The sequence below is a fragment of the Chiloscyllium plagiosum genome, unplaced genomic scaffold, assembly GCF_037043375.1.
Source record: "Chiloscyllium plagiosum isolate Xiang-an unplaced genomic scaffold, Cpla_swu_hap1 HiC_scaffold_15, whole genome shotgun sequence".
Classification (NCBI taxonomy): domain Eukaryota; kingdom Metazoa; phylum Chordata; class Chondrichthyes; order Orectolobiformes; family Hemiscylliidae; genus Chiloscyllium; species Chiloscyllium plagiosum.
The window spans coordinates 69,404,173-69,431,703 of record NW_028270153.1 but is presented as its reverse complement, the minus strand read 5'-3'; the positions used below and the strand labels follow the sequence as shown (position 1 = coordinate 69,431,703).

The following is a 27,531-nucleotide window of genomic DNA, read 5'->3' as shown; positions in this document are numbered from 1 at the left end:
TGTTTTGGTCTTTATCACACTCATTCACTGATAACAGTGAAGCACAGGGATGCCATTGTATGAATAACCCATACTGTGCCTGTCATAGGAGTGTCTGACTGAATTTACGTGTCTGTAATACCAAATTAAATTCCTTTACCGACGCCTTGTTTCACACTTCAGAAAATATAAGCTGGGGATAACGAGGATTGCTTAAAATCAAAACAACCATTACAAACGGTGGTTCAATGGTTAGCACTGCTGCCTCACAGCACCAGGGGTTCGGGTTCAAGTCCCACCTCGGGTGACTGTGTGTGGAGTTTGCACATTCTCCCCGTGTCTGCGTGGGTTTCCTCTGGGTGCTCCGGTTTCCTCCCACAGTCCAAAGATGTGCAGGTGAGGTGCATTGGTCATGCTAAATTGCCCGTAGTGTTAGGTGCGTTAGTCAGGGGTAAATGCAGGGTAGGGGAATGGGTCTGAGTGGGTTACTCTTCAGAGGGTCAGTGTGGACTTGTTGGGCCAAAGGGCCTGTTTCCATACTGTAGGGAATCTAATTAAAAGCTGATCCAAAGACAAAAAAAAGGGACAGGTAGATAAAAAGAAACTTGTGCAAAATGATTTAATAAGATAAAGCGTTCCAATTTGATCGATACATTCAGTCAAACAGAGAATGTCTTTTAAAAGAATAAAACCATTTGGTATAGCAATTCTCATTAGCCTGTTGTACTGAGCCCACATTCCCACCACTGCAATAAAGCAACAGGAAGGCCCACTCCCCTGGGTACTTGACGATGTTTCTCTATGGATTCCATTTTATTATTTGTTACTAAATGCTGACAGAAAGAAACAGAGATTGTATACAAATTGGTTACATTTTGAACAGACTTGGGCTCAAAGGAGATTTTAAAGCTTGAACCTGAAGTAATGCCAAGACTTCAGTGATGCCTGACATGAGCCTTTAGTTAATGCCGCTTGTAAGCTCCACCAAAGTGACAAGCCAACAGTCCCCTCAAGAAGAGTGCAATACCCACATAGACATGAGACGCATTATACCTGGATGGTTGGATTGGTGATTGATTGACTTATTATATAAGTGACATAACTGTGTGCACAGCTACTCTCCAGTTTACACCAGCCTCCTACGCTTGGACATGCCACCGTCTCCCTCGCTCATTGCATAGTGTTGGTCTGTGCCAGCACCTAGAGGGGATACGAGGTTCAGCATGGGGTCTTTGGAAGCACGGCCAAACAGAGCCAACAGGAAAGCCACCCCAAAGCCAGTCGCTCGCTCACCCTGCACACAAAATAAACAGGTATTAATTCCTTTACACAGGGTACCACTTAATAACTGGCCAGTCACAAGTCTCAGGAACTTACCAATGCTTTTACCTTCATTTTTCCCTCACAAATTTGCCAAACACACCATGGAGCTTTGGAATTAATGAGGGATTCAAAGTTGAGCTGGTTGGTATGATGGCTGGGCACTAGGCACTTCATCCATCTTTGAAAGAGTTTAGCCAGTCTGATTATAGGTCCAAGTGGATGAGGACTACTGTTTCAGTATTAGCCTAACAATTCCACTCAAACATGACAATGGTGTGCAAGATGGGTGCAAATCCTGAATTGTGACTTGAGGCATCTTGTTGGGATAGTGTTAAAGGAGCTGCACTTTGTATCCAAATTAAACTGGGAACATCTGATGGGACAGTGTGGAGAAAGCTTTATTCTGAACCTAACCCACGCAGTCCCCGCACTGCAAATGTCTGACGGCATGACTCGGTTCCCAAAATGGCAGGTGTTCCACTCCCAACAAAAAGGAAGAACCTTTCTCTCAGAAATGTCATTAATGTTTGGAACTTTTCACTCGAGAGAACAGTGGACACTGGCCTATTGAATATATTCAAGGTTGAATCAGACCAATTTTTGATCTATATAGGAGACAGGCAAGAAAACAGACTTAAGCCCACCATGATCTTGCTGACTGGCAGAGCAGCCCACAGGAATCCTGCTCCTATTTCTCATGTTATGAAAGGCAGACATTTTATATGCGTGAATAACTGTTCTTTCTCACACAAGTCTGATTTCCAAAATGCAGTGAGTCAGAGGGGAAGGGATATTCAAGTACAGGAAGAAAGACAGTGACTGAGGGAGAGATCAGGTAAGGGGCTAAAGAAGGCAAATAAAAGAGTGAGGAGAAAGTGAGGTCTGCAGATGCTGGAGATCAGAGCTGGAAATGTGTTGCTGGAAAAGCGCAGCAGGTCAGACAGCATCCAGGGAACAGGAGAATCGACGTTTCGGGCATAAGCCCTTCTTCAGGAAATCTTTCCTGAAGAAGGGCTTATGCCCGAAACGTCGATTCTCCTGTTCCCTGGATGCTGCCTGACCTGCTGCGCTTTTCCAGCAACACATTTCCAAATAAAAGAGTGAAGCTGACAAGGAGAAGAAGATAACTCATCAGTGCTGTTGTTCTGTCAATTAAGAAAAGAATCATAAGAGCGTAGTTTAAAATAACAAATTAATTAATATTGCCAATCATTGTATGAGGGGAACTTTTGAAAACAGAGGCATGTGTACAAGAAATGAAGGGGTCAGAGTAACAAAACACATCCTAGCAGGTAGATTATTAATTTAAGAAATTATAATTCCCAAGCTCCTTCAGTTCAATTACTCTCCCATTTCCTCAAAGGCCATTAAAACTTGGTAGAGATGATGAGTTGCAGACTGATACAATATTCACCGATCCCCCCGTTGATTGGTCTTGTATGTTCATATCCCAATAAACCATTACCAGCTTAATCCCTTCTTTAACCTTGTGTTACCAATCAGATAATGCTGATAGCTCACACGTTACTTTGTTTTCTCATTACAAGGGGCAGTTCACAATAAAACTTCCCCTGCAGCTCATCACCTAATCCTCAAATGCTTCCGTTCCTCCATCACAGAATTTACACACACACACTCCCGGTTTCCCTCACCCCACTCTAACAATAAACCCTTCCCATACCTGGAAGTCCTTCCCCTATATACACATCCAAAGCTCCTCACTCTCACCCCACAGTGTTTCTAACCTTCTCTATGTACTCACAGTGTGTACAGGGGAAGCAATGTCAACATGGACCCAGATGCCAGGCCAGTCAAATCCAATGTGAGCACCGATAAAGAGACCTGCACAGGAACTTTGAGCATTGTCACGATCCTGAAATAGAGAGAGAGAAAATGAAATGGAAACCCAGGCATCAAAGCCTATGTCTTCTCTCTTTTCTGCTGTTGCCAGCACTTACGGACCCTCTAACTAAGAGAACAGCCAGGGTGATTAACATCGTACAAATTCAGGTCAACCATTTACACAAAAAAATCGATGTTGCCTTTCCTCAGAATCAGGTTTATCGAAGCGGTTTAGAAGTGGGACCAAGGAGCAAACACCTACAAATCCACGTACCAGACTCAATCGCAGCACTGAGTGAAGGGTTGAGGAACCTATGGTGCAACGTTGAGGTTGGGAGTTGTACTGTAGGAGGAGGCTGGGAAAAGGCAAAGGACAGAGTTATCCCTCTTAATGCCTAATTAAAAGGAACACTCCGTCAGCTGCAGACTCAGAAGTAGAATCTCAAATTAAATGCAGCTTTTCACCAGGGAGAACAACTCAGCTGGTAAATGACAGGGCATTGCAAGTGTGGCTGTCAGGCCAGTGCAAGACTCAATGCCTAATGAAATGAATGGAAAAGCAGCCCTACTACTGATGGTCAGCATCCCTGAGGGTTCTGTCTTATAGCAGACCGAGAACGGCAACTAATTCTCTGGGAAGCTAGGGAGGAGATAGCAGAGCCTTTGGCCTTGATCTTTGAGTTGTCATTGTCTACAGGTTTAGTACCAGAGGACTGGAGCATTGCAAATGTTGTGCCCTTGTTCAAAGAGGGCAGTAGAGATGACCCAGGTAATTATAGACCAGTGACCTTTACTTCTGTTTAGGAAAGGTTTTGGAAAGGATTATAAAAGATAAGATTTATAATAATCTAGCAAGCAACAATTTGATTTCAGATAGTCAACATGATTTCGTCAAGGGCAGGTCATGTCTCACAAACCTGAGTTTTTTGAGAAGGTGACCAAGCATGTAGATGAGGGTAGGGCAGTTGACGTGGTATACATGGACTTCAGTAAAGCCTTTGATAAGGTTCCACATGGTAGGCTGTTGGAGAAAATGCAGAGGCCTGGGATTGAGGGTGATTTCGCAGTTTGGATTAGAAACTGGCTTTCTGAAAGAAGGCAGCGAATGGTAGTTGATGGAAAATATTCAGCCTGGAGTCCGATTACTAGTGGTGTGCTACAAGGATCTGTTTTGGGACCACTGTTGTTTGTCATTTTTATAAATGACTTAGACACAGGCATAGGTGAATGGATTAGTAAATTTGCAGATGACACTAAAGTCGGTGGAGTAGTGGACAGTGTGGAAGAATGTTACAGGTTGCAGGGGGACTTGGATAAACTGCAGAATTGGGCTGAGAGGTGGCAAATGGAGTTCAATGCAGCTAAATGTGAGGTGATGCACTTTGGGAAGAATAACAGGAAGGCAGAATACTGGGTCAATGGAAAGATCCTTGGTAGTGTGGATGTGCAGAGGGATCTTGGAGTCCATGTACATTGATCCCAGAAAGTTGCCACCCAGGTTGATAGTGCTGTTAAGGAGGCATACAGTGTGTTAGGTTTCATTGGTAGAGGGATTGAGTTCCGGAGCTGCAATATCATGCTATAACTATACAAAACGCTAGTGCAGCCGCACTTGGAATATTGTGTACAGTTCTGGTCACCATATTTCAGGAAGGATGTGGAAGCATTGGAAAAGGTGCAGAGGAGATTTACCAGGTTGTTGCCTGGTCTGGAGGGAAGGTCTTATGAGGAAAGGCTGAGAGATCTTGGGTCTGTTCTCATTGGAAAGAAGAAGGGTAAGAGGGGAATTGATAGAGACATACAAGATGATCAGAGGATTAGATAGGGTAGATAGTGGAAGTTTTTTTCCTAGGATGACGATGTCAGCTTGTACAAGGGGGTATAACTACAAATTGAGGGGTGATAGATTTAGGACAGATGTCAGAGGCAGGTTCTTTACTCAGAGAGTGATAAGGGCGTGGAATGCCCTGCCTGCCAATGTAGTTAACTCAGCCACATTATGGAGATTTAAACAATCCTTAGATAAGCACGTGGATGATGATGGGATAGTGCAGGGGGACAGGCTGAGAATAATTCACAAGTCGGCGCAACATCGAGGGCCGAAGGGCCTGTTCTGCACTGTATTGTTCTATGTTCTCTAATCAGCACTGTGTTGGTTCAACTTTGGCAGCACTGTTTGTCTTTTGCACATAGACAAATGTCCCACCAATGCTTCTTTAATCTGTCAACTGTAGCTCAGTGGTACCACTTTTGTCTCAGTGTCAAAAGGTTTTAGCTTGCATCCCATTTCAGAGGCTTGCTGTGATAAGTCAGGCTACCACTCAAGCACAGCACAAAGGGAGAGCTGTACTGTGAGAGTCATTAAACCGAGATCTCCTCTCCTTTCCCAGTTGTCCTGGCAAATATTTAGCCCCCAGTCATAATCCGGAAAACATACTTCCTGGTTATTATTTCCTAGCTATTAGTGGAAGGCTGCAAAATGCAAATTGACTTTTGTGTTTCCTGTATAACATCACAATTACACTTCAAAAGAGCTTAGTTAGCTGCAAAGTACTTTGGAACATTCTGAGGCTGAGAGGTGCTTCATAACTCCAGTGTGAAACCAAACCATACCCTTGGCCCCTCCTCCCTCCAAAAGCTAATGTCAGAAGGAAAACAAAGACAAATACAAACATAATCTCACTACCTCCCACTCAATAAGCACAGGGTCCCCAGGAATTAGGAATACACTTACAGCCACAGAGTTCTTCATATCAGCCACGGCAGAGGTGAACTCACTGAAATGGAGTTCAGGGCAGTAGACAAGAGGGTGGGCCAGGTCCCCACTAGTCCGTCCAGCCTTAACACAGGCCATCTCCCATTCTTCAGTGTTGCACAGCACAGCAGCATGGTATTTTCCTGTAGATATACCCTGCACAGAGAGAACATCTAATTACACCAGACTCTTGCATTACTGTCACGAGGACCTGCAACCTGCCTGAGATTATCTAGAGTCACTAAAGCTACCGGGTGAGCCTGGATTGATTTTAGTCTGATAAATACACACATCCCCTGTGTGGGTCAGCTCTCTTTTGGGTGTATTAGTTCTAGAATTACACAGGTATCCAAGTAATGTTTGGAGTGATCAAAGGAACCAAAACAGATTTAATGAGCTATTCACAGTTTTGCAATTGTGTGTATTCTATTGTCCTGCAAACTCAAAGAACCTGATTCTAACACTATTTAGAGTCATAGAGATGTACAGCATGGAAAGAGACCCTTTGGCCCATGTCAACTAGATATCCCAACCCAATCCAGCACCAGGCTCATATCCCTCCAAACCCTTCCTATTCATAGACCCATCCAAATGCCTTTAAATGTTGCAATTGTACCAGCCTCCACCACATCCTCTGGCAGCTCATTCCATACACGCACCACCCTCTGTGTGATAAGGTTGCTCCTTATATCTTTCCCCTCTCACCCTAAACCTATGCCCTCTAGTTCTGGACTCCCCGACCCCAGGGAAAAGACTTTGTCTATTTACCCTATCCATGCCCCTCATAATTTTGTAAACCTCTATAAGGTCACCCCTCAGCCTCCGATGCTCCAGGGAAAACAGACCCAGCCTGTTCAGCCTCTCCCTGTAGCTCAAATCCTCCAACCCTGGCAACATCCTTATAAATCTTTTCTGAACCCTTTCAAGTTTCACAACATCTTTCCGATAGGAAGAAGACCAGAATTGCATGCAATATTCCAACAGTGGCCTAACCAATGTCCTGTACAGCTACAACATGACCTGCCACCTTTGTACTCAATACTCTGACCAATAAAGGAAAGCATACCAAATGCCTTCTTCACTATCCTATCTACCAGCGACTCCACTTTCAAGGAGCTGTGAACCTATACTCCAAGGTCTCTTTGTTCAGCAACACTCCCGAAGACCTTACTATTAAGTGTATAAGTCCTGCTAAGATTTAAATAAGTCCTGCAAGGATTTAAATTCTTGGATCACTGGGGTATGTTTAGCGGTCAGGATAAATTATACAATAGGGACGGGTTGCACCTTATTAGGTGGGGGACCAGCATTCTGGCAGGTAGGTTTGCCACTGCAATACAGCTGCGTTTAAACTAAATAGCAGGGGGAGGGGACCAAATGGAAATTTAAGAAGGAAGTTAAAGGGAAAGTTAGAACAAGAGAAGTCAAAAAGACAAGGGAATCAATGGAGCAGAAAACTCAAAAAAGGATCATGCCGTAAAGTCAAGTGAAATAGGGATTAATAGGAAGGGTGAGGGGAGTAATAAATTAAAAATATATATGAATGCACGAAGCATTAGAAATAAGTTGGATGAGCTTGAGGCTCATTTGGAAATTGGCAGTTACAATGTTGTGGGGATAACTGAGACGTGGCTTCAAGTGGACAGGGCCTGGGAAATGATTATTCAAGGCTATATGTGCTATCGTAAGGACAGACTGATGGGCAGAGGGGGTGGGGTGGTCCTGTTGGTAAGGAATGAAATTCAGTCCCTTGTGCAGGGGGACCTAGAATCAGGGGATGTAGAGTCAGTATGGATAGAGCTGAGAAATTCTAAGGGTAGAAAGACCCTAATGGGAGTTATCTACAGACCCCCAAACAGTAGCCTGGATATAGTGTGTAAGTTGAATAAGGAGCAGAAATTAGCCTGTCGCAATGATATTACTTCAGTTGTTATGGGGGATTTCAACATGCAGGTAGACTGGGAGAAGCAGGATAGTACTGGACCCAAGAAAGGGGCCTCAGAGTTGGATTCTTAGAACAGCTTCTGCTGGAGCCTACCAGGGAGAAAGCAATTCTAGATCTGGTGTGGTGCAACAAACCGGATTTGATCAGGGACCTCGAAGTAAAGGAGCCATTAGAAGGTAGTGACCACAATACAATAAGCTTTAATCTGCAGTTTGAAAGGGAGAGGGTAGAATCGGAAGTGACAATATTTCAGTTGAATAAGGGGAACTATGGAGCTATGAGGGAGGAGCTGGCCAAAGTTCAATGGTGCAATACCCTTGCAGGGATGGCAGTGGAGCAACATGGCAGGTATTTGGGGGTATAATGCAGAAGATGCAGGATCAGTTCATTCCAAAAAGGAAGAAAGATCCTAAGGGGAGGCAGGGGTGGCTGTGGCTGACGAAGGAAGTTAAGGACCATATAAAGACAAAAGGGAAAAAATATAACATAGCAAAGATGAGTAGGAAATCGGAGGACTGGGAAGCTTTTAAAGAACAACAGAGGATAACCCAAAAAGGAAATACCCCGTAAAGAAAAAACAAGGTACGAAGAGAAACTGGCCAAAAACATAGAGGATAGTAAAGGCTTTTTTAGATATGTGTAAAGAAAAAAAAATGGTTAAGACTAAAATTGGGCCCTTGAAGACAGAAATGGGTGAATTTATTACGGGGAAAAAAGAAATGGCAGAAGAGTTGAATTGGTACTTTAGATCTGTCTTCACTGGGGAAGACACCAGCAATTAGATTACTTAGATTAGATTAATTACAATGTGGAAACAGGCCCTTCGGCCCAACAAGTCCACACCGACCCTCCAAAGAGCAACCCACCCAGACCCATTCCCCTACATTTACCCCTTCACCTAATACTACGGGCAATTTAGCATTTAGCCAATTCACCATTTTTTGACTGTGGGAAGAAACCGGAGCACCCGGAGGAAACCCACGCAGACACAGGGAGAACGTGCAAACTCCACACAGACAGTTGCCTGAGGCGGGAATTGAACCCGGGTCTTTGGCGCTGTGAGGCAACAGTGCTAACCACTGTGCCACCGTGCCACTCACATCTCCCAGATGTAATAGTGGCTGAATGACCTGAACTGAAGGGAATTTATATTAGGTAGGAAATGGTGTTAGAGAGACTGTTAGGTCTGAAGGCTGATAAGTCCCCAGGACCTGATGGTCTGCATCCCAGGGTACTGAAGGAGGTGGCTCGGGAAATAGTGGATGCATTAGTGTTCATTTTCCAATGTTCTATAGATTCAGGATCAGTTCCTGCGGATTGAAGGGTGGCTAATGTTGTCCCACTTTTTAAGAAAGGTGGGAGAGAGAAAACAGAATTATAGACCAGTTAGTCTGACCTCAGTGATGGGAAAAATGCTGGAGTCAATTATAAAGGATGAAATTACGACACATCTGGATAGCAGTAACAGGATAGGTCAGAGTCAGCGTGGATTTATGAAGGAGAAACCATGCTTGACTAATCTTCTGGAATTTTTTGAGGATGTAATTCTGAAGATGGACAAGGGAGATCCAGTGTATGTAGTATACCTGGACTTTCAGAAAGCCTTTGATAAAGTCCCACATCGGAGGTTAGTGAGCAAAATTAGGGCTCATGGTATTAGGGGCAAAATACGGACATGGATTGAAAACTAGTTGGCTTGACAGGAAACAAAGAGTAGTGATAAATGGCTCCCTTTCGGAATGGCAGGCGGTGACCAGTGGGGTACGCAGGGATCAGTGCTGGGACCGCAGCTTTTTACAATGTACATTATTGATATAGGTGAAGGTATTAAAAGTAATATTAGCAAATTTGCTGATGATACAAAGCTGGGTGGCAGGGTGAAATGTGAGGAGAATGTTAGGAGATTACAGGGTGACCTGGACAGGCTGGTGAGTGGACGGATGCATGGCAGATGCAGTTTAATGTGGATAAATGTGTGGTTATCCACTTTGGTGGCAAGAACAGGAAGGCAGATTACTACCTAAATGGAGTCAAGTTAGGTAAAGGGGCAGTACAACAAGATCTAGGTGTTCGTGTACAACAGTCAATGAAAGCAAGCAGCTGAAAATGTGTTGCTGGAAAAGCGCAGCAGGTCAGGCAGCATCCAAGGAGCAGGAGAATCGACGTTTCGGGCATGAGCCTTTCTTCAGGAATGAGGAAAGTGTGCCAAGCAGGCTAAGATAAAAGGTAGGGAGGAGGGACTTGGGGGAGGGGTGTTGGAAATGCGATAGGTGGAAGGAGGTTAAGGTGAGGGTGATAGGCTGGAGTGGGGGTGGGGACAGAGAGGTCAGGAAGAAGATTGCAAGCTAGGAAGGTGGTACTGAGTTCGAGGGTTAGGACTGAGACAAGGTGGGGGGAGGGGAAATGAGGAAACTGGAGAAATCGGAGTTCATCCTTTGTGGTTGGAGGGTTCCTAGGCGGAAGATGAGGCACTCTTCCTCCAGCTGTCGTGTTGCTATGGTCTGGCGATGGAGGAGTCCAAGGACCTGCATGCCCTTGATGGAGTGGGAGGGGGAGTTCAAGTTGCTTCCAATGAAAGCCAGCATGCAGGTACAGCAGGCAGTGAAGAAAGCTAATAGCATGCTGGCTTTCATAACAAGAGGAACTGAGTATAGAAGCAAAGAGGTCCTTCTGCAGCTGTACAGGGCCCTGGTGAGACCGCACCTGGAGTATTGTGCAGGTTTGGTCTCCAAATTTGAGGAAAGACATCCTGGCTATTGAGGGAGTGCAGCGTAGGTTCAGGAGGTCAATTCCCAGAATGACAGGACTGTCTTACGCTGAAACATTGGACTGACCGGGCTTGTATATCCTCGAGTTTAGAAGGCTGAGAGGGGATCTGATTGAGACATATAAGATTATTAAAGGATTAGACACTCTGGAGGCAGGAAGCATGTTTCTGCTGATGGATGAGTCCCGAACCAGAGGACACAGTTTAAAAATAAAGGGTAGGCCACTTAGAACAGAGTTGAGGAGAAACTTCTTCAGCCATGATCATAATGAATGGTGGTGCTGGCTCGAAGGGCTGAATTGCCTACTCCTGCACCTATTGTCTATATCTATATTGTCTATATTTGCTTTTCCAACGCAGGCCTTGCTTCCTGGACGTAGCACTATCTCACGGGGGGGGGACTGTTTTGATAAACTTCAATTAAATTTAACATGGAATAAATTGCAGGACTTAGAAACGAACATATTTATTTTCAAAAAGCTTTCATCACTTGCACAACACAGCAAACTGCATTGAAACAATTCCACATCACTAAATTTAATCAAATTAATCCCAACATGTATTACACCTTTTGGAATAATAGCCAGCTATATGTATGCTTGCAGAGAGGTGGGTTCATTGGGTCATACAGATCACAGACTATAAAGAACAGAATTAGATCATACAAGGTTGTGTGTGTGGTGTGAGAAACAGGTTTGGGTCAGTGTGCATCTGTGTGGAGACATACAGTCATGTCAGTCTCTGTCAGTGTGAGGGAGCAAAGAAAATTACTGGTCAAATGGGGCTTGTCTTGTGTGTGGGAGCAATAGAAGGTCCCCAGTTAGATCCTAAATCTGCACTGCGCTAACCAATTCCAGAGGAGTATTAGGGATCCCTTGAATTCAGTGCAGACAAGAGAGCTGAGGAGGGGACGTGGATAAAAATTGCCCAGTGATCCAACACATTCAACTGCTGAAACACAATATAGCAGTTGCACAAGTGATGGGAGGCTAACGGCTAGCAAGGAGCCTCAGTTCTGAGGAGGGTGCGGGGGTTGGTGGTTAACAGAGGGAACAAGAAGCTCTTTCAGTCTCTACAACTTAGCCAATTAACTGTTTGAAACCAGCAGGGACAAGAGTCTCTGGGATCCAACACAGAAATTAGGTCATGAAGCAAACGTATCTCCTGCACACACCTATTCCACCTCCTCTTGCTCCATGCCAGCCCTCTAGTTTAACTCTACCTGTGCTCCCGTAAGCGTTGCCATGTCGAGGATGATATCGGCCCCCAGATCCTTGGATGCATAAGCTACTCCATCTGCCAGCACCAAGCGCCCCTCGGCATCAGTATTGTTAATCTCAACTGTCCTGAACGCAAGAGAACAGAATCAGTTAGCAACACACAATAGGAAAACCTAGCATTAGAATGGAATAGGTGACAGGGGAGTGGTCTACCTGTCTCACCAACATGCAGTTACACTGAAATTTACTCAATACTTCTCCCTATAACTTATAAGTACTCCTTCACTCAAAAAAACTAGAGATGACAGCATTGCTCAGTTAGTGTAAAACAAAGTGTAAAATGTATTTAATCCCAACATTCATCAGCAACATATGAAACACACAGTCAAAATCACAGAAGAGTAACTTCTCTTAGGGGTGGCATGGTCGCTCAGTGGTTAGCACTGCTGCCTCACAGCACCAGGGTCCCAGGTTAGATTCCAGCCTCGGGCGACTGTCTGTGTGGAGTTTGCACATTCTCCCCATGTCTGCGTCGGGTTTCCTCCCACAATCCAAAGATGTGCAGGTCAGGTCAATTGGCCATTCTAAATTGCCGACAGTGTTAGGTGCATTAGTCAGAGGGAAATGGGTCTGGGTGGGTTACTGTTTGGAGGGTCGGTGTGGACTGGTTGGACCGAAGGGCCTGTTTCCACACTGTATGAAATCTAATCTAATCTTCTCTATCTACATTCTTCCCTCAACTAATACTATTAGAACAAACTAATAGCCCATTCATTGCTCTTTACATTGATATATAAACCATCACATGGTTAAAAAAATTGTTTTATCATACGGTAAACAATTTGAGAAGTGCTAACAATTACAACCTTTATCTAGAATTGAAAACAACTCCATCAAAATCTTGACTAAATCACCCGCGTGAACATTTTTACCACCACAGTGAACTCGTCTGCACTGTTGAAAATATACACTGCAGCCTTACTTTCCAGAATACATCTGATGAATATCGTCGGGTCTAGTTGCTTTGGGTCCAACAGCATTTTCAGCCAGGCAAAACACAGCATGCAGATTATCCTTAAAACCCTGAAATACAAACAGGCCATAGATGGGACTGTAGCACACACTGCAGATACGTTTCTGCACCTGGCCTGGCAGTGAAGCACACTCTCTTGACTGAACAGCACAATGCCATCACACAGGGTGAACGCTGGAAATAACGTCGAATTTTCAGAGGGAGCGGGAAAGCATGTTATCCCATCGCTGCCTCAGACACATATTCTAACAGGTCAGGGGTGGAATAGGTTATGGGTAGCTAAACAAACAATTAGGAGACCCTTCTCCCAAGCTGCTGTGGGTCCTCTGACAGGACGTAGCCTCCCAGAGACAGACCAACCCCCACAGCCCCAGAACAATTAAAGCAAAACCCTGGTGACAAGGTCAAAAGATGTTGCACCTAGTCTGATACTCAAGAGTGAAGCTCTCCCACAGTAGGAGTCTGGCAGCTTTTTAAAGAATTTGGAATGTGCCAAGAGCAGCTGTCCCTGATTTACAGGCCGCTTTTACAGTGTGGGAATATCTCCCATTAGCCCAGCAGCATCTCGAGCCTGTTCACCACCGAGATGGCCAGCAAACACTCTCTGGGCATGGTCTGACCATTCCTCCTCAAATCCTGCCAGGTCACCTCTGAGTGCATAGGCCCTGGATTTGATCCCATGAATTGGGTCCCAATCCCACAACACTACAGGGATGCATGATATAGCTGAATTATCATAAATCTCAACAAATCTAACGGACAGGAAAGACCACATTTCAGAATACAAAATATCCAGAAAAGGGGACAGGACGAGCGATGCAAAAAATGAGAAAGATAAGCAATTCACTTTGGTGGGTTGTCCGCTGTGTCAGTTCACTCAACAAGGAGAAGGGAAATGTATTCAACAAAAGGAAAAGTTAATTTAATGGTTGACTAAATGTAACTGGAAGACAGGTGGTGGTGGGATGGGGTGGGGTGCAGTGGCATAGTTGTCATGTCACTGGAGTAGATTAGAGACACGGACTCAAATACTGTTCAGCAACTGATGGAACTTCAATTCAACAAATGCAACTCTATCAGCATTATCAGCTCGTCTCAGTAAAGAGTAACCATGACAACCTCTGTTGATTGTTGTTTTAAAAAAAAATCTGGTTTGCTGATATCCTTGAGGGAAGGAAATATGCTGTCTTTACCTGATCTGGCCTACATTTGACTGCAGGTACACAGCAAGGTCACTGACTCTTAACTGCCCCCTGAAATGGCCCTAACAAGCCCATCAGCTCAAGGGGAATTAGAAATGTACCAAACAATGGTTTTGCCAGTGATATTCATGTCCCTCAAAAGAAAAAAAAAGTTGAAAACAACCAAGTGATTTAAGAGTCATAACCATTATACCTTTTGTGTGGTTCCAACATGACCCAGAGCATTGCAGAACCCACAAGAGCTAGTGAGTGCCTATTTCAAAATAGACTTCATATGCCACCTGGATAATATCTAGCAATTAGCAATTGTAAGAAATATGGAAGGATGTTGTTTTTGCAGATATAGAAAAGCAAGAGTGTGTATGTGCAGACAAGGGGTACAGGGAAAAATATCAGCTAGGCAAGCATTAGGGAAATGTATCTTTATCTTTCATACATAATTGTGGATAATTGAATACTAACTTTAGTGCAGAATTATTAAAGCAAATAATTTCTTTCATCATAATGTTTTAAATAATTTAGTCTCAGCAAAATAGCTGAGATAGCTGTAACGCATAAACTAGGCAAGAGAAGACACATTGTCAAAACGTATGTTCAAGAATGGAATGTACCTATGAACAATGGAAGATGTTACAAGCAAAGTAAAAAGAACATCAAGATACAAGTTTAGCCTTATGTCAGCACTTACAGAGGGAAAGGTTGCCAACTTGGAGAAGGGGGGAAACAGTAAGGGCGGAGCACAGAGGGGCAGTGGCAGAAAATAATGAGAGATTGGGTAACGTAGGAATCGGGAGAGGTGACCTCACGCAGGTCAAAAGTATAACTGTGTAATAGTTTGAATAATCATTACTTCAATCGCTTTCTGCAATTGAGGTCCTTTCTTGCAAGATCCTAGAATAAATAGTCTTGTTTCCTGTTTTGGTGGTCTCGTCTAATTTTACTGAATTTTGTTTCTAACACAATGATGGAGACGAACAATTGAGTTGGATGTGGTCAATTACTCTGAAATATGAACAGGAAAATGCTAAAAGGAGATAGGAGATGGGGTTCAATGGGATAAGTGCAGAAATATGTTAAAAGGGCACTCAGAAGCAAAGAGGGACATAAGGAAACACATTGAAACAGATGTAAAACATAACAGTAGGAAGTCTTTTCCAAATGTTGACCGTAATTAATGAGTTAATTACCATACATGGTACCATTTTCATTCCTGAAGAAGGGCCTGTGCCCGAAACGTCGAATCTCCTGTTCCCTGGATGCTGCCTGACCTGCTGTGCTGTTCCAGCAATAAAGTTTCAACCATTTTCAAACTGGAGAATGGCCACAATACTCTGATTACTTGCAGCAATATTTACAAGTGAAGATGTGTGCACTATGCCCTGCCAATACTAAATAAACAAAGACACAATATATAACTGATATCCATATGTTTGAAACCTGAAGTCTTGAACCAGCAGAGAATCAAAAGCAAAAGATTCCAGAAACAGACAGTATTTATCTTAAATAACAAAGTATTCTCACACTCAAGGCTGTGAAAATTCAGACTGAAGTTTGAGAATGGACAAGTAGTTAGATTTAGGATAGAAAACAATTCCTTCAATAAATGTGTAATACTTAAGAATGAGGATAATACTGAACTTGGTAGGTGTCATACGTTAGGAGTTGGAGAAAATATTTAAGTGACCTTTGTAATAGCAGATGAAATGTAGTACAGACAAATAAACATGCAGAAGGAAAACAAGCAGCTCACATACAATGCATCTGCTAGAAGGATACAGAGTTGACAAAGACTTAAGAGTCTCAGTGAACTTGATGGATAATCTGTCCAACCAAGGTCCAACAATTAAAACCACAAAACAAATTCCATAAGTGTCCAGATTTGTCAATGAGTCACTTTAGAGACATGGAAATGCAACAGGAGCTGCAGAGAACAGCTACAAAGCTGATCCCTAGTGTCAGGTTTGATTTAGAAAAGAATGAAATTTGGGACCATAAGTTTAAAGCAGCAAAGGTAAGGTTAGGAGTGTCACCAGGAAATTTCTATCTATACTGAGTCTTCAATTTGGAATGCTCAACAAGATAAAATGGAAGAAATAAATCCTAGAATAATTTAGGAAGCAACTTTTTTTTAAAAATTTATTCATTTTGTGGGATATGGGGTTGCTTTATTTATTGCCCATCCCTTGTTGCCCTTGAGAAGGTTATGAGTTGCCGTCTTGAACCGCTGTAGTCCACCTGCTGTGGACAACGTCATTAGGGAGGGAATTCCAGGATTTTGATCCAGTGACAGTGAAGGAACAGCGATATATTTCCAAGTCAGGATGGTGAGTGACTTGGAGGGGAACTTGAAGGTGGTGGTGTTCCCATATATCTGTTGCCCTTGTCCTCCTGGATGGAAGTGGTTGTGGATTTGGAAGGTGCTGTCCGAGAATCTTTGGTAAATTACTGCAGTCCATTCTGCAGATAGTGCACACTGCTGTTACTGAGCATTGATGATAGAGGGAGTGGATGCTTGAGGATGTAGTGCCAACCAAGCAGGCTGCTTTGTCCTGGATGGTGTCAAGCTTCTCAAGTGTTGTTGGGGTTGTGGGGAGTATTTCATCAGACTCCTGACTTGTGGTGGACAGACTTTGGGAAGTCAGGAGGTGAGTTACTAGCCACAGTATTCCCAGCCTCTGACCTGCTCTAGTAGCCGCTGTGTTTATGTGGTGAATCCAGTTGAGTTTCTGGTCAATGATAATCCCCAGGATGTCGATAGTGGGGGATTCAGTGATGGTAACACCATTGAATGCCAACTGGATGCTACATTCTGGATGGACTATCTCAAGAAGCTGAACAGCTTCGTTCATACCTACCCTCTGATTTTAGAGCCACAAACTGGCTATTTCTCCTGCACAGGATGCTTATGACATATGAAATTCGTGCCCTCCTGCATAACTCAACAATTCACTGAAGAGTACAGTGGACCACAAAGCCATTTTGTAAGAATGAGCTATTCTTGTTGGAACCTGCACTGCACTGCATTCTCTCACCTTGGGCAGGAACATACTTTACCTTTGATCAGCAATTCTGGTTCCTTGCGTCATTGGGTAACAGAGAGACAGGAAGGATTTGTTCAAAAAGGTTCATGCAAATTACTGAAAAGAATATCTAACTTTTCATAACTTGCTGTTAGAATGAGTATCACGATCTCTTACTTAACCAACACATCCTGACAGTGACAGTGAGCCAAAACCCCCTGTGAACCAGTTACAATAACAGCAACACCTGCAAGGTTACTGAAGGAAAAGAACAATGTCAACTTGGGACATAGAACATTGGGTAAGAATCTTATTCAATTCAGTCCTACTCCACACCTGATTAGGACAGAATGAAGTTAAAACAGCATACAAAGGTTAAGTAGTGTGGATAATATTAACCAGGCCAAAGTGATCTCTTGGACTATTATAATCATGAATCAGCAAGTCAAGATAAGCAGCAAACTGCAATAAAAGTACAACCAAACCAAGTGTTTTCACATTGGCACACAACACTAAAATGAAATACAGCAGATTCATCATTTTAAATGCAAACTGTTAGTTCAAACTTGCACATTCACTATCTGCTACAATGATTTTGCCTGGGGTCAGAGAGGAATTTCCTCAATACTTTCCCCAATTTCGTCTGGACTTTCTTTAATAGGGTTTGGTGGCAAGAGATCATATGATTTTCAGGTCAGGTGGAGTGTCTGTAAGAGAGTATGTGGAATGGCTGAAGAATTAAACAGAGGTCTTTTCAAGTCCATCACAGTTTGCATGAAGTTAAATTGGGTGTAAAGGTCCAAATCAGTATTGGACTGGAGCACAATGAGGTTCTGTCTCGGTCAGCCCAGAGTTTAATTTCACTTTCACTCAATATCAGAGTAAGAATCAAATCTGGTTTCAGGCTGCAGCAGCATAACATGAAGTGGATTTGTGCTGTTAATGCAGGTGTACAGTAAATGGAAGACTAGTTCCTTGTTACAGAGTATAGGCTACCGAGCTACGCAGTATTCAGTGATAGGGGAGGTTGCCTCGAAAATCAGTTTTCCCTTCTGTGGAACAAAGACAGACTCCTTCACATCAGCACAGTACGACAGCCTGAGCCCTGTAAAGCTCAAAGAGATTGTCAACAGGCACAGATATCAGAACATTACAAGTTTCTGAACCAATATTTCTTCTTATACAACACAAATACAGGAAAAATAGTAGCTAGGAAGCACTCACTTGTTTCACAGCAGCCTTAAAAGCTCCAAGAATAGCAGCTGCACCACCACAATCTCTCTTCATTCCTGGCATGGTGGTCTACAAAAGAATATGTACAACATAAATCATACATTTGTGCATTCCACTTCTTCTTACCATGTTGACATTTAAAATAGGAGCTTCCTATGTAAACTCATCATGCATTGACTGCTTCTTCCCCCACCCAAAGCAGCTGTTCACCACTGGAAGAAAGCCAAAACTGCTGTGCAACGGGGAGACAGTGGTCTAATCAGTCCAGGTCAGCACATCCTGAACAGGAGGAATCATCAACCTAATTACATTTAAACACAATGACCCCAGATCCTTACTGTACAGTTTCAGGTGACTAGCTTAAGTGACAATTTCCATTATAGGAATTTACAACTGAAGTATAAAGTGAAAGAATGAATGAGTTTAAAATAGCAGCTGAATTCAGTATGTGCATCTTAGTCCAATTAAATCCTTTTCGCTAACCCCCCACATATTATTTGATCTCAATGCGCCAGAAGTAAGGCTGCAGCAGTTTGACAAGTACTTTAGATCCTATCCAAGGTAATAATGAACCAAGCCTGTAGTTTTTTTAATGTGCTTTATCAGCAAGAACTTTGCACTGATTTGACAACCAAAGTCGGTCTCACCCAAGCTAGATCAGAGGTCAAGTTATGAAACGCAAGATACAGATTGCCTTTAAGATTCTCCTTAACGGTAATGGGTGAGTCGTCAGTTCTTAGCTGGAGCACTAAATAATACTCTCATGGCAACAGACTTCTTCTAAGGAATAATGAATGGGGAACAGACATTTATTGGAGTCTTGTAGTGTACAAGCATTAGGGTGCAGCACAGAGTCCTGACTGATTTGCTTGTGCAGTTGTAACTAACTGAGACAGCAAGAAAAAGAGACAATAGTATATATTGGGCATGGAAGCCTCATGCAGCTGGGAAATCATTTGAAGGACAATTTACTTGTTCGCTATCGCCACAACATAAAAGCAGTGCTAGAGACTGTCATGCATTCAGGGCTTAAAAGGGATAGAGTTCAAATGTAAAATTAGGATCCTTTGCACATGTTGACTGACTAGAAATAAATGCGGAAGAGAAGGACAAAGCAGCAGCCAATGTAGATAACAGAACAACTAGATGAGTATTAGTCTCCTCTTAACAGGAGATCCTTTGTGAAAAAGCAATTGATGGAGATTCACTATATGAGCTGTCAGCATTGAACTAGATCAAGTTCTGCTGTTCCTGGACATGACGTTCCAGCATGGAACTTCAGGCTGCCCGACTGATACTGAGTGAGAGACATTTTCTGTAAAAAAATGCTGATCAGCTGTGGCATTGGTGTAGGTTACTTATCTAGGACCACCAAAGTGACTTTCCAATTTGCTGTGGTGTGCATTTGACCTTGACTGGATATCTAAAGTGTAATTAATTCCTCTACTCCCATCCTCTCTAATTTGCCTGTCTGGAAAACCTGAACTTGCAGTTACTACTTTTTTCCAAACTGAAAGCTGAAGTAGTATATAAAATTATGAGATAATTGGACCTTCTTCCCCCTAGGGTGGAAATATCAAATGTCAAAGGGGTATACTTCAAAAGGTGAGAGGGGACAGATTTAAACGAGACGTGCGAGGAAATGTTTTTACACAGAGGGATTCACTCAATCCCTACTGTCTATACCTGACAGGTACTCCCTTCTTTTTCTTGACCAAAACTTCAATGTCTCTGTCATCCAGGATTCCCTATACCTACCAGCCTTGCCCTGCACCCTACCAGGAACATATTATCTCTGGACTCTGCTTATCTCATTTTTTTAAGGCTTCCCACTTTCCAGCCGTCCCTTTACCTGTGAATATCCACACCCAATCAACTTTTGAAAGTTCTTGCCTGATACCGTCAAAATTGGCTTTCCTCCAATTTAGGAACTTTAACTTTTAGATCGGGCCTATGCTTTTCCATCACTATTTTAAAACAAGCAGAATTATGATCACTAGCCCCACTGACACCTCAGTCACCTGCCCTGCCTTATTTCCCAACAGTAGCTCACGTTTTGTTCCGTCTCTTGTAGGTACATCCACATATTGGAATCAGAATATTTTCTTCTACAAATTCCTCTCTATCTAAGCCCTTAACATTATGGCAGTCCCAGTCTAAGTCTGAAAATTTAAAATCTCCTACCATTACCACCCTATTCTTACAAACAACTAAGATTCCCTTATAAATTTGTTTCTCGATTTCTCGCTGACTATTGGGGCAGTGTATTATGCAATAGCAATAACATAATTATCACTTTCTTATTTCTCAGTTCCACCCAAATAATTTCAATGGATGTACCCCCCAGAATATCCTTCCTAAATACAGGTGTAATGTTATCCCTAATCAAAAATGCCACTCCTCACCCCAGCTTGCTCCCTTTTCGATCCTTCCTATAGCATCAATACCCTGAAACATTAAGCTGCCAGGAATCCCAGCCACATGTTCCCAACCATGTCCTGAGTTCATCTGCCTTACCTGTCAGGCCTTTTGCATTGAAATAAGTGCAGTTCAATTTATCAATCTTACCTCATTGTCTGCTTTGTCCCTGTCCACCTTGACTGTTTGACTTGCTCCTTTTCCTAACTGCACCAATCTCTAATTGATCTCTTTTCTCACTATCTCCATGTGCACCCACCCACCCCACACACATTCCCCTCCCCCCTCAACTTTACTAATTTAAATCCTCCTGAGCAACTCTCGTAAGTCTCGCTGCCATTATATTAGTCCCCTTCCAATTCAGATGCACCCTGTCCTTCCTACAGAGGTTACTTCCAGAAGAGATTCCAGTCATCCAAAACTACGAATCCTTCTCTCCTGCACCAGCTCCTCAGCCAGGCACTCATCTGCTCTATTCTTACCCTCATCAGCATGTGACACCAGGGGTTACTCAGATATTATCACCCTCGAGGACCTACTTTCCTCTCACTATGTCATTAGTTCCAATATGTATAATGACCTCCTGCTGGTCCCTCTCCCCTTTGAGAATATTCTACACTTTCTCCAAGATATCCTTGATCCTTCCACTCAGGATGCACCACACCATTCTGATTTCTTGCCGTTGGCCACAGAAATGTCTGTCTGTTCCTCTGACTTAGAGTCCCATATCAAAACTGGTCACCTGGAGCCTGACGGGCCTCTCGTTACGCCAGTATGGACCAGAAACTTGGCTGTCAGCATTACATTCTCCCCGAGAATCCATCACCCCCTACATTTTCCAAAGCAGGATACTTGTTTGAGATGGGGATAGCCACAGGAGACGCCTGCATTAACTGTCAACCACTCCTACTTTTCCCAGAGGCAATCCATCTAGCTACCTGACTGTATCTGCGGTTTTTTTACCTTCCTGAAACTGTTATCTAACACCTAGCTCCTGTAAATTCCTCGTTGCCTCTAACTGCCATTCCAACCTATCCAAGCAACCCAATAGGAATTGCAACCAAACATGCCTTCTATGGACATAATCATTAGTAATATTGAAATTCCAATCTTCCACATCCGACAGATAGAGCATTCTGTTAAAGGCCATCTTTGCACCTTAACAGTCTACAGACCCAGGAAATGTGCAGTCTTACTGCTCTCAAAACACTGCTTTAGGATAACTTTGTACCTCCATTTCACATTTTTTTAAAAAAAGTTTAATCAAGAGCAGATCTCGTTGCTAATTGTAAATAGCTAATCCAAAAACCCCATTCTACTGACCACTGTAACTTTACAAAAAAAATCCAGTAAGTTTACACTTTAAAAAGCCATTGAGCTGTTCCCCTACCATTAGGAGCTCCCCACACAGATTTCTCCAAGGTCAGCTGTGAATTTCACTGTTTCTTTATTTTTCTTAGAACTTACCCCATACTTTCAACTAAACAGCATTTGCTTAGCAAATACATTTTTTAAAAGCTATTAGTTTCTATGGGAACCGTGAAAATTACTTTAATTTGATTTCCCAAATAGTTTGAAAATAAGCTGAAAAATGAATTAAAATGCTCCCAAAAATGCTCAGATCATTCAAAGCAGAATGGGATTGGTGGGGGGGGTGGTGCAGAGAAAAAAAGAGAGAGAGATATCTTCGGATTCACAGCGTGGAAATGGTCCTGGGACGTAGAGATCATAGGGTCCATGCCTGGGCAGGAAGGGATACTATAGTTTGGCATCACTGTGGAGATGGAATTGACAGATCAGGGTTGGAATGCAGAGTCTGATAACATGAGGGAAGGAAGATGGTAAATGTTTGGAAAACCATCACCCCAGACTTGAAATAAATTAGTTTAGATTTGGAAAAAAAAATAGAATGTTCAGAAACTGATAAAACATTTTTTTGGTGTCTCAAACTGGCTTCTTCATTCATCCCAGACTAAGGATATCACATAATAATGAAGTGGGAAACTGTTGATAGAAAGTGGTGCCAAACTCCATTCTCTTCAGATCTTTTATAATGGAAGAGTGTGGTGCTGGAAAAGCACAGCCGGTCAGATGGCATCCGAGGAGCAGGAGTGTCAACGTTTCGGGAATAAGCCTTTCATCAGGACTGAGGCTTGTGGACCGAGGGGTCTGAGAGATAAATGGGAGGGAGCTGGGGCTGGGGGAGACGCAGCTGAGAATGCAATAGATGGATGAAGGTGGAAGGGGGGGGGGGGGCCTGAAAGTGATAGGTCAGAGAGGAGGGTGGAACAGATAGGCAGGTAGGACAATTCAAGAGGATGGTGCCAAGTTGGAAGGTTGGGACTAGGATAAGGTGGGGGGGGGGGGGGGAGGGGAAATGAGGAAACTGGTGAAAAACACATTGATCCCATGTGCTTGGAGGGTCCCAAGGCGGAAGTTCTTCCTCCAGACATCAGGTGGTTAGGATTTGGTGATGGAGGAGGCCCAGAACCTGCATATCCTTAGCGGAGTGGGAAGGGGAGTTAGAGTATTCAGCCAGAAGGCAGTGGGGTTGGTTAGAGTGGGTGTCCCAGAGATGTTCTCTTAAACGATCCACAAATTGGCGTCCTGTCTTCCCAATGTACAGAAAACTACATCAGGTGCAATGGATACAGTAGATGATGTGTGTGGAAGAACAGGTAAATCTCTGATAAATGTGGAAGGATCCTTTGAGGCCTTGGATGAGGGGGGAGGTGTGGGCACAAGTATTGCACTTCCTCACTGAGAGGGGAGGATTAGCAGGGGGCGTGGACCTGACAAGAGAGTCATGGAGGGAATGGTATCTCCGAAACACAGATAGGGGTGAGGAGGGAAATATATCTCTGGTGGTGGGCTCTTTTTGTAGGTGGCAGAAATGGAAGGAGAATAACGCGATGTATCCGGAGGTTGGTGGTGTGGAATGAGAGGATCAGGGGGATTCTGTCCTTGTTGTGATTGGAGGGATGGGGTTTAAGGGCGGAGGTGCAGGAAGTGGGGGAAATGCACTGGAGGGCATCATCGACCGTGTGGAAAGGGAAATTGTGTCCTTAAAGTAGGAGGCCATCTTTGAGCAGATGCTGCAGAGGCAGAGGATTTGGGAATAAGGATAGCATTTTTACAACAGGCAGGGTGGGAGGAGGTGTAGTCCAGGATGCTGTGGTAGTTGGTGGGTTTGTAGTAGATGTCTATGTTGAGTTTGTTGCAGGAAATGGAGATGGAGAGGTCCAGGAAGGGGAGGGAGGTGTCTGAGATGTTCCAGGTGAACTTGGGGTCAGGGTGGAAGGTGTTTGTGACACTGATGAACTGTTCAACCTCCTCGTGGGAGCACAGGTTGCACCTATACAGTCATCAATATAGCAGAGGAAAAAGTGGGGAACGGTGCCGGTGTAGCTGTGGAAAATGGACTGTGCCACGTACCTGACATAGTTAGGGCCCATGCAGGTGCCCATGGCTACCCCTTTGGTCTGGAGGAAGTGGGAGGATTAGAAGTAGAAATTGTTGAGGGTGAGGACCAGTTCAGCCAGTTAAATGAGAGTGTCAGTGGAAGGGTACTGGTTGGTTTGGCGGGAGAGGAAGAAATCAGAGGGCTTGGAGGCCCTGGTCATGGCGGATAGATGTGTACAGGCACTGGATGTCCATGGTGAAGGTGTTGGGGGCCTGGGAATCAAAAGTCATGGAGAAGGTGGAGGGTGTTGGTAGTGTCCCAAAAGTAGGTGGGGAGTTCTTGGACAAAGGGGGAAGAGGACAGTGTCAAGGTATGTACAGATAAGTTCGGTGGGAAGGAGCAGGAGGAGATGATGGATCGACCAGGGCAGTCAGGTTTGTGAATCTTAGGAAGGAGGTAGAATCGGGCAGTGCGGGGTTCCTGGACTATGAGGTTGGAGGCTGTTGGTGGGAGATGCTCCGAGGTGATGAGGTTGTGGATGGCCTGGGAGAAGATGGCTTGGTGATGGGGGGGGTGAGGTCATGGTCGAAGGGGCAGAAGGAGGAGATGTCCATGAGTTGACACCTGGCTGCAGCAGGTTGGTGCACCTCAAACTACCACAGCATCCCCCCCACCCTTGTCTGCTGGTTTAATGGTGAGATTGGGTTGGAGTGGAGAGCTGCGCGTTGCAAGGGTGACAGGTTGGACAGGTTGAAGTGATCTACGTCCAGGCAGCAGTTGGAAATTAAGAGATCAAGGGCGGGTAACAGACCAGCACAGGGTGCCCAGGTGGGTGGGATGTATTGGAGGCGGGAGAAGGGTGGGCAATAGTCTTAATGGAAAAAGTAAGCCTGGAGGTGGAAGTGGTGGAAGAAATGTTCAATGTCACAAAGCATGTCAAACTCATGGATCCAGGAGCATAGTAGGGTTAAGGTGAGGCCTTTACTGAAGACTGATCATTCATCCTCAGTGAGGTGGAAGTCTGCGGGGATGGTGAAAACATGGCAGGGCTGGGAGCTAAGACCTGGTGGGCGGATGGAGCTGGGAGCAGGAGCAGAGACTATCACTGGAGCGTGGTTATAGGATCATGAGTGATGTCACCAATGGAAGTGACGCTGGCCTTGGGTCAGGGGGGGATCGGGTGGTACCCGCAGGGACGGAAGTGACATAATGTGTGACATCAGCAATGTTGTTGCTCTATTGAGTAACACCGGTGGCTGCAACGGTGGAGGCAGAAGTGATGTGCAAGGTAGACTTTGCGTCCGGTCCGGCTGCGGTGGATCTAGTGGCGGTGGTGGATCTTCCACTGGTCGTGGAGGTGGTTGTCTTGCCAGTGATCACAGAGACTTCTACACACATCATCTACTGTATCCGCTGCAACCAATGTGGTCTCCGCTACATTGTGGAGACATGATGCCAACTTGCGGATCGTTTCAGAGAACATCTCCAGGACACCTGCACTCACCAACCCCACTGCCCTCTGGCCGAACACTTTAACTCCCCCTCCCATTCCACTACGGACATCAGGTGCTAGGACTCCTCCACCGCCAAACCGTTACCACCTGATGCCTGGAAGAAGAACACCTCATTTTCTGCCTTCGGACCCTCCAAGCACATGGGATCAATGTGGATTTCACCAGTTTTTCCATTTCCCCTCCCCCCACTTTATGCCAGTCCCAATCTTCCAACTTGGCACCGCCTTCTTGAACAGTCCTACCTGTCCATCTTCCTTCCCACCTATCCGTTCTAACCTCCTCTCCAACCTATCACTTTCACCCCACCTCCATCCACCTATCGCATTCCGAGCTACCTCCCACCTCCCCACCCCTCCTCCCATTTATCTCTCAGCCCCCTTGGCCCACAGCCTCATTCCTGAAGAAGGGCTCATGCCTGAAATGTCGACTCTCCTGCTCCTTGGATGCAGCCTGACCAGCTGTGCTTTTCCAGCACCACACTCTTCGGCTCTGATCTCCAGCATCTGCCATCCTCACTTTCTCCAAGATCTTTTATAGTGAATAAGGCGACTACAATGACCATTAGACGACTTTGGTGGAATACTAACTAGAAAATGCTTCCTCAGTGGAATGTAAATATTCATGTGCCTGGGTTTCCCAGAACCTGTCACACTGAAATTCCTACCTTCCCTTTAATGCTGAGACCTCCTGTATCATACACAATGCCTTTGCCAACCCAGGCGATGGTCTGTGTAGCACCTTCAGGTAAGTAACTGAGAACTGCAAGTGCAGGTGGAGTTTCCGCTGCCTTCCCAACACCATATATACCTAGAAATGATCAAAGAAAAGCGAACATGAAACTTGACTCCCATTCTCAAGTCTATTACTGCTCCTACCAAGTACTGACTGCACGTTATGAAAGAATATATCTGGCATTGTTATTCACAACTCAAAGACAGGGATAGCAGAATACAAACATACCTCCGAATCCTTGCTCCTTCAGCTCCTCACCCCGGATAATGGTGGGAACAATCCCCAATGCGTTCCCAACCATCTTTATTTCCTGCAAATAAAATATCGATTAGAGAGAGTAAAGTTTCAATAACAGGCTCTGCTTTGGCCTAATAAGTGCACTACCTGGCATGATTCAATGCCTGGTTGGCTGGTCAGCAAGGACAACACTACAGCCTTGGCGCTTGAACTAAATAGAGAAAAAAAATCATCCACAGTTCCTAGACCTTATCGTTAATCACTAAAGAACACACCTTTTTGTTTTCTTTTGCTTTGGATTATGGACCAAAATTGAACAAAGTAGCAGTTTTAAACCAGGATTGTGGAAGGAGATACTGCTCTTTTAAAAACAAGTTATTGGAACAATATTGTGAGTTGCGTTACAACTGTTGCTTTGTCCAAATGGTGGGGAAGGATGTTTGAGACCCAAGTGCACCATTGCTCTGTGTTCAAGGCAAGTTTTACACTGAGACAGACTGTTGATTGGTCTGTCAATCAGGACCAGAGAGTGGATCAGGAATTATAAGCATGACAACATCTGTCTGATTGGCACCTGGGCAGGTGAACTGCCTGTAATGTGATCACCACAGTGGCAGTAAGTCACCAGACTACAAAAATACAGCATTCCTCTCTCACACTCTCTGGAGTAAAGTAACTCAATCATAACTGGTGTACCATGGAAAACTGCCTTTTCAACTTCTTCAGCTTCTTTTTCTTTTAATAATTTTTCTTCTTCTTGAACCATCTGCTATAAGCTGTTGCCTCTAACTAGTGACTAAGAAACTGAACAATTAGTGTGACAATTGCTTGTATCATTAGCAAAGAACTGAAAGGACCTTGTCAATATGATCAGAGACTAGAAGGGCTTGGAAGAAGAAAAGGGCACC

General features: G+C 44.2%; 1 protein-coding gene across 1 annotated transcript in view; it reads right to left on the bottom strand.

Moving 5' to 3' along the window:
- Positions 1–584: 584 nt before the first annotated feature.
- The window catches only part of npepl1 (aminopeptidase like 1), a 39,150-nt gene continuing 12,203 nt past the window's right edge, over positions 585–27,531 (bottom strand). Inside the window, exons 5-12 of the mRNA XM_087995017.1 lie at positions 26,615–26,696; positions 26,319–26,461; positions 18,311–18,388; positions 12,814–12,914; positions 11,834–11,957; positions 5,879–6,055; positions 3,065–3,175; positions 585–1,273 (exon numbers count right to left, since the gene is read on the bottom strand). Coding sequence (XP_087851143.1) covers positions 1,106–1,273; positions 3,065–3,175; positions 5,879–6,055; positions 11,834–11,957; positions 12,814–12,914; positions 18,311–18,388; positions 26,319–26,461; positions 26,615–26,696 — 984 coding nt within the window. The 3' untranslated portion in view covers positions 585–1,105. The remainder of the gene's footprint in view (positions 1,274–3,064; positions 3,176–5,878; positions 6,056–11,833; positions 11,958–12,813; positions 12,915–18,310; positions 18,389–26,318; positions 26,462–26,614; positions 26,697–27,531) is intronic.